The following is a 12,410-nucleotide window of genomic DNA, read 5'->3' as shown; positions in this document are numbered from 1 at the left end:
GCCAAATAAATAAAACAATTACCAAATATAGATACTGTATAATAGCTTTTACATTTGTTAAATTTTATATGGGAGAGTTTCTCCTTTGGCAGCAACATGGGGTACAGCATTGTTTCCACTCACACTCGTGTGCATATCACCAAATGTATAATCTGCTATGAACCAGTGTAGAGGGCAGTTGCTTAAGAATGTATTTTTTAAATAGTTTGGCTTTGAAAGGCACTTTCACATTTAACAGCAGTGTGTAAGCACAAAAACAAGTGTTTTTAACATGTAAGTCAATCGCCTAGAAAAAGACAATACTCTTGATGGAAAAATCTATAAAAAATAGTGGATACGGCCCAGTTCATCACAGATAAAACCCTGCCCGCCAGTGAGCACATTTACAAGGAGTGCAGTCGCAGGCCATCATCATTTGCCCCCGCCATCCAGAACATGCTCTCTTTTCACTGCTGCCATCAGGAAGGAGGTACAGGAGCTTCAAGTTCCACAACACTAGGTTCAGGAACAGTCATTACCCCTGAACCATCAGGCTTCTGAACCAGAGGGGACAACGTCATTCACCCCAACATGGAACTGATTCAACCTATGGACTCACTTTTAATTACTCTACAACTCATGTTCTCAATACTCATTGCTTTTTTTTCGTATTTGCACAATTTGTTGTCTCTTGCACATTGGTTGTTTGTCCGTCTCTGTCGTGCATGTTTTTTCATAGATCCTATAGTGTTTCTTTGCCGTTACTGAGAATGCCCTTGAAAAAAGAATCTCAGGGTATATGGTGACTACAGCATTTGCACTTTGGTAATAAATTTACTTTGAACTTTATTGAAATACCTTTAAAAACTGTGCAGAAGGATATATTCCAATTTCCTAATAATTTTTTTTAAATGACAGACATTCATGATAACAATTCACATCCTTGCAGAAATTTACAATGTTAGCTTTTGAGCTAATTACAGCAGAGAAAAAAGTACAACACATCAGAAACTTTAGTGGCTGTTTTCCATTTTATTGCAACGTTCTTTGCATAGTAACATGGGAAACAGGAGTAGAAAAAGCACTGAATCTCATGCATATCCTGATCATTTTAGTCTATATGCAAATCTTTAATATCCCCCACTTGGTGAAAATCAAGTGCCTTTCTTAAAACACCATTTCCCAGAAAGACAATCCAAAATTAATACAGATAGGTTTGCTTGTGCAACAACTTTTAATTGTATCATTTGTGGTAATAACAAAATATCTAGCCAAAACTATAACAGCAATCTTCTAAATACATTGTTCATATAAAACTAGTACTGTATTTCACTAGGAAAACAGATATAACAAGCACGACTGATTTTTATTTTTGATTTCCCATGAAAAGGAATTGTATTTTCAGAAACAACAGGAATTCTGCAGATGCTGGAAATTCAAGCAACACACATCGAAGTTCATCAAAGTTGCTGGTGAACGCAGCAGGCCAGGCAGCATCTCTAGGAAGAGGTACAGTCGACGTTTCAGGTCGAGACCCTTCGTCAGGACTAACTGAAGGAAGAGTTAGTAAGAGATTTGAAAGTGGGAGGGGGAGGGGGAGATCCAAAATGATAGGAGAAAACAGGAGGGGGAGGGATGGAGCCAAGAGCTGGACAGGTGATTGGCAAAGGGGATATGAGAGGATCATGGGACAGGAGGCCCAGGGAGAAAGACAAGCGGTGGGGGGAACCCAGAGGATGGGAAAGGGGTATAGTCAGAGGGACAGAGGGAGAAAAAAGAGAGTGAGAGAAAGAATGTGTGTATAAAAATAAATAACGGATGGGGTACAAGGGGGAGGTGGTGCATTAGCAGAAGTTAGAGAAGTCAATGTTCATGCCATCAGGTTGGAACAAGTGCTACACATGCCCTTACACTTCCTCCCTTACCACCATTCAGGACCCCAGACAGTCCTTCCAGGTGAGGCGACATTTCACCTGTGAGTCGGCTGGGGTGACATACTGCGTCCGGTGCTCCCAATGAGGCCTTCTATATATTGGCGAGACCCCACACAGGCTGGGAGACCGTTTCACTGAACACCTACGCTCTGTCCGCCAGAGAAAGTAGGATCTCCCAGTGGCCACACATTTTAATTCCACATCCCATTCCCATTCTGACATGTCTATCTACGGCCTCCTCTACTGTAACGATGAAGCCACACTCAGGTTGGAGGAACAACACCTTATATTCCATCTGGGTAGCCTCCAACCTGATGGCATGAACATTGACTTCTCTAACTTCCGCTAATGCTCCACCTCCCCCTCGTACCCCATCCGTTATTTATTTTTATACACACATTCTTTCTCTCACTCTCCTTTTTCTCCCTGTCCCTCTGACTATACCCCTTGCCCATCCTCTGGGTTCCCCCCCGCCCTTGTCTTTCTCCCTGGACCTCCTGTCCTATGATCCTCTCATATCCCCTTTGCCAATCACCTCTTCAGCTCTTGGCTCCATCCCTCCCCCTCCTGTCTTCTCCTATCATTTTGGATCTCCCCCTCCCCCTCCCACTTTCAAATCTCTTACTAACTCTTCCTTCAGTTAGTCCTGACAAAGGGTCTCGGCCTGAAACGTTGACTGTACCTCTTCCTAGAGATGCTGCCTGGCCTGCTGTATTTTCAGACAGTTCAACCGAAAATTAATTGCACTTCCAGGCACACTACCACTAATAATCACAAGAGCATTCATCCGTTCTGCAGAAGAGACTGAAAGACAAAAACAATTGTCTCTTTCAAAAACACAAATGGAAGTCAAGTTATTATTAGTGCTAGCAAGTAACACTTTCTCACTAAAATATCAATGTTCACATTGGGTTCAGCCAGAGCCACTCAGTTCTGGTCTCCTTACAGACCCCATTACTGCCACAGACCATAAAGATTTAAATTGCAAAGCAGAGACAAGAAACTTCCTCTGATACCAAGACAGAATACATGCAAGCCTGGTCTTGCTAAAACGGAAGAAAAATTAATCGAGCATAGAACTATAATGGTTGCATTCATATTTTGTGCTAAGGAAGAAGGCTCTGATTTGGTAAGTCAATCATTTAGCTCCAAGTCAGAAGTGGAGATATATCACAAACCTGAGACAATCTGCAAATGCTAGAAATCCAGAACAAAACACACAAAATGCTGGAGGAACTCAGAGGGCCAGGCAGCATCTATGGAAAAGAATAGGACTGAAAGGAAAGAGGAGAAGTCAGTGTACAAAGTGGGGGGATGGGAGGAAAAAGTACAAGGTGGTAGGTGATAGATGAAACCAGGAGAAAGTGAGGGGATGAAGTAAAGAGCTGGGAAGTTGATTGGTGATAGAGATAAAGGGCGAGAGAAGAGAGAAGCTGATAGGAGAGGATAGAGAGTGGAGATATATGATTAATTCCATAAGAGCTTAAGAAAAAAAGGAGTAAAAATAGACCCACTGGCCCCTCGATTCTACTGTTACTCGATACAATTATAGTTGGTCCAACCCTTTCCTAAATGCTTTCTAGTTTTATCTACATCACTGCATTGTTCAAAAGTCCCCATCTGGAATATATTGAAATACCCCACCTCTAAAACTATCTTGGGAAGTGAGTTCCAAAGATTTATTGTTCCTCGGGAAATGAAGCAGTCTATTTGTGAATGCGGCAAGAGCTAATCAATGTTCAGGCAAGGACATAGCAGTTAGCGTGACACAATTACAGCTCAGGTTGTTTTGGAGTTCAGAGTTCAATTCCGGACTTTGTACATCCTCCCCATGGAAGACATGCGTTTTCTCTGGTTCCTCCAGATCCTTCCCACAGTCCAAAGATGTACCAGGTAGGTTAACTGGCCATGGTAAATTGTCCCGTGATCGGGTTAGGGTTAACAGGATTTGTCAGGGGTTGCTGGGGTGGTGTGGATCAAAGAGCCAAGTCTGCACTGCATTGCTAGATTGATTGATAGATAGACATAGAGCCAGACAGATAGATAAATAAGCAACACACATCAAAGTTGCTGGTGAACGCAGCAGGCCAGGCAGCATCTCTAGGAAGAGGTACAGTCGACGTTTCAGACCGAGACCCTTCGTCAGGACTAACTGAAGAAAGAGCTAGTAAGAGATTTAAAAGTGGGAGGGGGAGGGGGAGATCCAAAATGATAGGAGAAGACAGGAGGGGGAGGGATGGAGCCAAGAGCTGGACAGGTGATTGGCAAAACGGGTATGAGAGGATCATGGGACAGGAGGCCCAAGGAGAAGGAAAAGGGGGAGGGGGGGGGAAAAACCCAGAGGATGGGCAAGGGGTATAGTCAGAGGGACAGAGGGAGAAAAAGGAGAGTGAGAGAAAGAATGTGTGTATATAAATAACGGATGGGGTACGAGGGGGAGGTGGGGCATTAGCGGAAGTTAGAGAAGTCAATGTTCATGCCATCAGGTTGGAGGCTACCCAGACGGAATATAAGGTGTTGTTCCTCCAACCTGAGTGTGGCTTATCTTTACAGTAGAGGAGACCGTGGATAGACATGTCAGAATGGGAATCGGATGTGGAATTAAAATGTATGGCCACTGGGAGATCCTGCTTTCTCTAGCGGACAGAACGTAGGTGTTCAGCAAAACGATCTCCCAGTCTGCGTCGGGTCTCGCCAATATATAGAAGGGCATGTGTAGCACTTGTTCCAACCTGATGGCATGAACATTGACTTCTCTAACTTCTGCTAATGCCCCACCTCCCCCTCGTACCCCATCCGTTATTTATTTTTATACACACATTCTTTCTCTCACTCTCCTTTTTCTCCCTCTGTCCCTCTGACTATACCCCTTGCCCATCCTCTGGGTTTCCCCCCCCTTGTCTTTCTTCCTGGGCCTCCTATCCCATGATCCTCTCATATCCCCTTTGCCAATCACCTGTCCAGCTCTTGGCTCCATCCCTCTCCCTCCTGTCTTCTCCTATCATTTTGGATCTCCCCCTCCCCCTCCCACTTTCAAATCTCTTACTAACTCTTCCTTCAGTTAGTCCTGACGAAGGGTCTCGGCCTGAAACGTTGACTGTACCTCTTCCTAGAGATGCTGCCTGGCCTGCTGCGTTCACCAGCAACTTTGATGTGTGTTGCTTGGATTTCCAGCATCTGCAGAATTCCTCATGCTTGCGTAGATAAATAAATAAATAAGGTTTCATATATGGTAAGGACCACTACAGCCTTCAACTGCTAGATGATGACATCTCCAAGGAAGAATTCAAATACTTCAATGTTGACCAACAAAATCAATATCATTGAGTTTCACAACAGGATCACTTCCTATAAACTTGACTGACCTAGCCCTCTAAATATTGTGTCTGTAGGAGGTGATCAGAGGTTAAGATATCCTGTAGCGAGTGACTCACTTACTGAACCTCAATGCCTTTCACCATCTATAAGACAAAAGTTAGGAGTATGAGTGTGATAAAGTGGCTTCCTCTTGCCTGAATGACTGCAGCTCTAGCAACTGATAAGAAACTGAACACCACTGAGGCCATGCACTTGACTGGTACTGCATCTATCACCCGAAACACTGATTTCCTTCAGCACCAGTACATGTTAGCTGGAGTGCACAAAACATAACACCAATTATTCATCAAAGACACTGCAACACACCTGCACTTTGCAAATCCATGACTTCTGTCATCAAGGAAGACAAAGGTAGGAGGCATATTGGAATACTACCAATAAGTTCTACTGTAATTGGTAGAACTAAATCACCTTTCCTATAGCATTCCTGGGTATAAATCTTATTCAAAAGCATTATGAGAATACTGCACAAAAAGCAGTGCAGCTTTTCAAGATAGATGCCCCCTAACCTAACATATCAACGTAGTTATAAAGGAGGTAAGACAGCGACTATACTTTATTAGGAGTTTGAAGAGATTTAGCATGTCAACAAATACACTCAAAAACTTCTATGGTTGTACTGTGGAGAGCATTCTGACAGGTTGCATCACTGTCTGGTATGGAGGGGCTAATGCACAGGACCAAAAGAAGCTGCAGAAGGTTATAAATCTACTCAGCTCCATCTTGGGTACTAGCCTACAAAGTACCCAGGACATCGTTAGGGAGCAGTGTCTCAGAAAGGCAGTGCTCATTATTAAGGACCTCCAGCACCCAGGGCATGCCCCTTTCTCACTGTTACCATCAGGTAGGAGATACAGAAGCCTGAAGGCTCACACCCAGTAATTCAGGATCAGCTTCTTCCCCTCTGCCATCCGATTCCTAAATGGACATTGAATCTTTGGACACTTTTTTAAAAATATACAGTATTTCTTTTTTGCACATTTTTAAAATCTATTCAATATACATAATTGATTTACTTGTTTATTTATTATTTTTTTTAATTTTATTTATTATTTTTTTCTCTCTGCTAGATTATGTATTGCTTTGAAATGCTGCTGCTAAGTTAACACATTTCACATCACATGCCGGTGATAATAAATCTGATTCTGATTCTGATATTTTTGTTACTTTTATCCACCATTACTCTTTGCTTCCTCTTATTCCTCACTGTTACATCTCCGCCAATACTGCCTCTACCAGTATTTCCCTGTCATTTGCTTCCAAATGATGCACAACAGCAATTACTATGGCTTAACTAAAGAGTAATCCTCCTTGCAAACAAGTAATGTTCACGAGGGTATCTTACCTGTCAGATGGTAATGCTCCTCACTCTCTGAGTCTGTAAGAGAGATCAGCTCCTTCAAAAGAAGGGGGTACTTCAGAACACGCTGAATAGGTTTGATCAGGTATGATTCCAAAGTGGATGAATGCTGCTGCTTGGGATTTTGGGCATCAAGGAAGGCCTTAAAAGCTGGGTTTATCTTGGCTAAACACAAATAAATTATGGTAAGGCACAAATAATATTACAGCGTTGAAACTGACACAAAAATATCATGATACTACTGAATATGATGCTGTCAAAAACATGTTCCATATTTTGAATGAGTAATGTACATGTGATTAATGAATGTGAATCTTAACAAAGTAAAAAAAAACATAGAAATCACTCTAATCCTCCTGTAAATTACTTTGAATCTGTTCACATTGATTTTTGACCGCTCTGCAAAAGAGGTCCTTCCTATTTGTTCTATCCAGGCGCATCATTATTTAAACATCTGAAGTAAATCTTGTCTCCCTTTTAAAAGAAAGCAACCTAGTTTATAGATCTTTCCTCATAGTTGTATTTTCCAGTCTTGCATAGCACTAATAAACCTCCTGTACACCCTCTCCAGTACGTTTTATATTCTTTTGCCCTGTTGCACCTCCCCAAATGCATCACTTTACCCTTTTCTGGAGTAAACTTCATTTGCTTTTTGTTTAGTCATAGTCATAGTCATACTTTATTGATCCCAGGGGAAATTGGTTTTCGTTAGTGACACCATAAATAATAAATAGTAATAGAAATAGTAATAGTAATATTACTATTAGTAAATAGTAATAGTCATAGAAATAATAAATAGTAATAGAAAATAGTAATAAATAGTTAAATAGTAATATGTAAATTATGCCAGTAAATTATGAAATAAGTCCAGGACCAGCCTATCGGCTCAGGGTGTCTGACCCTCCAAGGGAGGAGTTGTAAAGTTTGATGGCCACAGGCAGGAATGACTTCCTATGACGCTCTGTGTTGCATCTCGGTGGAATGAGTCTCTGGCTGAATGTACTCCTGTGCCCACCCAGTACATTATGTAGTGGATGGGAGACATTGACCAAGATGGCATGCAACTTAGACAGCATCCCAACAGGCTAGGTTATCTGGGTCTTCCTGCCCACTAAAGCTTTGTTCCTTATTGACATATATTATAAGAATGAGAAAGTGTAAACCCACTGGCAGCAGACTTTCATTCACAGAAAGAGTAACCGTTACCCTTTCTGTCATCGAGCCACTGTTTGTTAGGGAACCTTGAAATCCTTGGGATTTTAATTTTGTTGACCAGTCTGCCAAAAACATTACTAAAATCCAGACATACTTCATCGAAAGCTCTGTCCTCATTGACTCTTGTCATGACTTTTTCATAAAATTCAATCAAGTCAGTCATATACAACCTTAAAAAAATCAATGCAGACTATCCTTTGTCTTCCCAAGTGAAAGTTTATACTGTATCTTGGAATGGATTCCAATAATTTGCTCACCATCTAAGATAAACAAACTGGGCTGTAATTGCTTTGTTTAACAATTACTGCCTTCAAACAACAGTACAATGTTAACAATATCCTGATCCTTTGATACCAGTCCTGAGCCCAAGATAATTATAAGTGGAATGTTATCCTTCAGAACTTCACCACTTGCTTCTATAAACATCCTAACATATTTCATCCATCCTGACAAATTATCCATTTTCAAATATTATAAACCTCTGAATAATCTGTTATTTCATTATGTTGATATATTCCAATATTTGACAGTCCACTTTAGTGAGTGGATTTGCAGAGATGAACTACACTATCAGCAGTGTCCCCTCTTTGGGGAGGGCTGGTGCAAATTATTCTTTACCCACATCACCATCACATACACTTCACCCTTTTACGTCCAAAAGCTAATATTCTTCCCTTTGTTATCCTCTTGCTCTTTACATACAGGCTTTTTAAGGAATTTTCATTTATTTTACTTGATTATATGCTCATGCTGCCTCCTCCCCTACTTTATTAGTTTTCCTTTTAGTTTGACTCCTATACTTCCTATAAATATCTGGCTTTTCTCCTGTACTGGTCTCCAAATCTGACAGTAACATCCTGTTTTACCTGACCATACCCTGTATGTCCCTTGCCATCAAGAGGTGTCTAGATTTTACAGAGTCGATCTTTTTTAGTTTGGAAGGAAATGTTCACACTGACCTCTTGAACCATCTTCTAAAATCTCTCCTTTTATCTGAGTTGCCTTCAAAGATCTATTTCTAGCTCATATTTACTATATCAGTTTTCAGTCTGGTAAAACAGGCTTTACATTGAACTTTTTCTGAAATGCAATTCCTGAATGCAATTTAGGAATTCTGTGTCCTTTATGTTTTTTATACTGACTATATTCCAGTTAATATTAGAGTAGCAAAAATCTCACGTTATTATTGTCCTAGTGCTTTTGCACTTGGCAGAAATGTGCCTACAAAAACAATCTTCTGAAGTTCTCTCTCAACAGTGCAAATGAGCCTTGTTTGTTCTTTAATTCAACCTACACAGCTTCATTCGATGATTGCTTGATAACATTATCCTTTTTTATAACTGTGATCTCTTTAACCATATTGTTACACCTCAACTTTTCTTTTAGTCTCCCTCTCCATCTCATTTGAAACCAATAATCAGGAACATTAAGCTTTCAGTATCATCCCTTTTTAAGCACTGTTCCTATAATAGATAAAATATTATATTCCCTTGTGCCCTCAACACATTTACATTTTTTTTTACATTCAGCTATATTACACAAGCAAACATACCCATAAGAACATTGGTCCTTGCACGTTGAGGCGCAACGCACTTGGTAGTACCGGTTCCATCTCCCCCATAACTGGTGGTGCCCTCATGTACCACCTTTTCATTCATGCTGCAACATCTTCAGCAGCATCAATGCATTTCAAATTGTCCTTATCCCTTAAAACCGCTGATAAGGTTGCAACTTGTTTAATACTCAAGAGCACTTCCTAGCAAGTCGACAGTGAAGGAAAATCACTGGTGAGCCTGGGCAGTTCACCCTTGGCATTAAATTCTGGCTCAAGTTTTCTGCAACTAATTTCACATAAATATATAATGCATGAGGTTTTCATAGAAGGAATGATGTATATATAGAATCTAAACCATTGAAAAAGTTGTAGTGTTATTACCTTTAACAAGCACCTTGGGAACTTTTGTATGACTTGCACAGAATGCGCTGTATAACTTGAAACGATCAGCGTAGTACAGGAATGAACCACCCAACGAGAAAAGTACTTTCTGCAAAAGAAGAAAACAAAATCCTGGATTGATACAGAGAATTTGTCATGTGCAGTTTTATGAATCTATAAGCTGTTTTGGACCCCCGATCTAAGATATGCTGGCACTGGAGAGGGTTCAGTGGAGGTTCTCAAGAATGACCCCAGGAATGAAAGGGTTAATGTATGAGGAGCATTTGATGGCTCTGGGCCTGTACTCACTGAGGTTTAGAAGAATGAGGGGCTTTTCACTGAAATCTATCGAAATTGAAAAGCCTAGACAGAGTGGACATGGAGAGGATATTTTCTATAGTGGGGGGAGTCTAGGACCAGAGGGTACAGCCTCAGAGTACAAGTACACCCCTTTAGAACAGACATGAGGAGGAATTTCTTTAGCCAGAAGGTTGTGAATCCATGGAATCCTTGCCATAGATGACTGTGGAGGCCAAGTCAGCGGGTATATTTAAGAGGGAGGTTGAAAGGTTCTTGATTAGTAAGGGCGTCAATGGTTACGGGGAAGAGAAAGGGATTGAAAGGGATAATAAATCAGCCATGATAGAATGGCAGAACAGACTCGATGGTCAAATGGCCTGCTTCTGCTCCTATGTCTTATGGTCTCATGGTCTAAGATCACAACGTGCAGAGTCAAGATTGCTTCCAAGACAAAGCAAAAAGTTGAGGGAAAGGTAGCCATTTGGGGTGGCAGCCAATTTAATAATTTAGACTTTGGAAACAAACATTTAATTTGTAATGTGTGGATAACATAAAAATGTGGTGGATAAAACAAAGAGCCAAGGAGAAATCAACAATCCACAAGATATCTGAAAAGAAACATGCACATAGGTAATCTAACCAGCAAATGAATTTCAACACAGATACTGGTGGGCCGTAACATCTTAGTATAAATGTCACATCTTGCTTGGAAGATAAGAATTTAAATGCTGTGGAGGTACATAGAAGAGTAGCACATAGGCACAGGTCCTTCAGCTCTTAAAGCAATATGAAATGAGATCTCTTCTGCTTGCTCATGATCTATATTCTTCCACATTCCGTATATTCATGTGTCTATCTAAAACCTCTTAAATGCCAGTATTGCATGTGCTTCTATCATTGGCAGCCCGTTCCAGGTAGTACCAATCGCTATGTAAAAAAAACTTGTTCACCCATGTTTCCTTTAAACTTCCCCCTCTCACATTACTTGACATTTCCACCCTGGGATATGGATTCTGACTAGCTACCCTATCCATGTCTCCTATAATTTTACAAACTTCTATCAGGTCTCCCATCAGCCTCCAATGTTCCAGAGAAATAAAGCAAAGTTTGACCATCCTATGATGGCAAAGGGTACACCAGATCAAAATTGAACACCAGAATGCTTTTTTTCTTTATAATAGATAATAGGGTGAGATAATAGTGGATTTTTTAAGATTGAAAAGGATAAGATAGACGTTTCAAGTGTTGCAAGGAAAAACAGATAAAGGCCATGAATATAAACTGGTCATTAATACTGATAGACTTATAGCTCTGGTCTTCCCTGCAGCTAACAAGAGAATTAGATCAATGGAGGTCTGCCTCTTTCCTTGTCCAATTATTTTTTCACACCAACTGAATCTGAAACATAATGGAAGTAGAAGACAAGTGAAAACTGCAGTGTGCAAGAGAAGTTGACTGCAATTGAAACAATGCTACCTTGAACTGATTAACTGTTTCCAACTCTTCAAGATCTGAAACCAGTCTTACACCATCCTCTAGTGTTTTCAAGAATTCCACTTGAAATTGAACCATTTCTCTCAGGTTTCCAAAAAGTACATCAAGCTGAAACACAAACAGCAAACAAAAATGTTTATTCAGAATAAAAACATAGATGACTGGATATGTTATTAGAACTCTTGCTGGAAAAATATTACCTCATCTTGCGTGAGAAAAACCTCTTTCTGCAATGGTTTTAAATATCTCTCCAAGAGACAATTCAGATCCTGTGAACAAAATAGGAGATATTAGACAGATGTACAAAAAATCATTTTACCTTCCCTATACAGTGAAAACAGAAAATTATGAGTCGACCTATCGCTACACATCACTGTACTAGATTTGACCTCTTTAAAAATGTATGCCCTGGTTTATACAAAATGATGCCAGAATAAATGCAATTTATTTTACGAGGCTGTAAATGTAGTAATTAACAGAGCAATAAATTATTCAAAGGAAAATCAAAATATTTTTGTAATGTAAGCTTCTGTTTTATTTCAAATTGCACTTTCAAACATATTATATACATTCGCTACTAATAAATATATATTGGAAATTCAGCAGCACCTGTGAAAAGAGAAACCTCATCTGTAATGTTTATCAGGAGATTAAAATATTTGCAGTTTTAAACAAAAATCACAAAGTAATGCTAAATAAATGCATGTGTATAATAAATGTACAATTGAAACATTACACATAGAACATAAAACATACACAGTCATTTCAACTGCATAAATTACTGAAGATTACATAGAACATCCAGCACAGAAAC

At 40.0% G+C, this 12,410-nt stretch overlaps 1 protein-coding gene across 9 annotated transcripts in view; it reads right to left on the bottom strand.

The window, feature by feature from the left end:
• Positions 1-12,410, bottom strand: part of LOC140199090 (rho guanine nucleotide exchange factor TIAM1-like) — a 299,957-nt gene that overhangs the window by 45,029 nt on the left and 242,518 nt on the right. For all 9 annotated transcript variants that reach the window (XM_072260579.1, XM_072260580.1, XM_072260582.1 and 6 more), the window contains 4 exons: positions 11,797-11,865; positions 11,579-11,704; positions 9,803-9,911; positions 6,637-6,816 (listed from right to left, as the gene is read on the bottom strand). In XM_072260579.1, coding sequence (XP_072116680.1) covers positions 6,637-6,816; positions 9,803-9,911; positions 11,579-11,704; positions 11,797-11,865 — 484 coding nt within the window. The remainder of the gene's footprint in view (positions 1-6,636; positions 6,817-9,802; positions 9,912-11,578; positions 11,705-11,796; positions 11,866-12,410) is intronic.

Source organism: Mobula birostris, chromosome 6, assembly GCF_030028105.1.
Source record: "Mobula birostris isolate sMobBir1 chromosome 6, sMobBir1.hap1, whole genome shotgun sequence".
Classification (NCBI taxonomy): Eukaryota; Metazoa; Chordata; class Chondrichthyes; order Myliobatiformes; family Myliobatidae; genus Mobula; species Mobula birostris.
The sequence above is the reverse complement of the archived record's forward strand: the minus strand, read 5'-3'. Positions and strand labels throughout refer to the sequence as shown.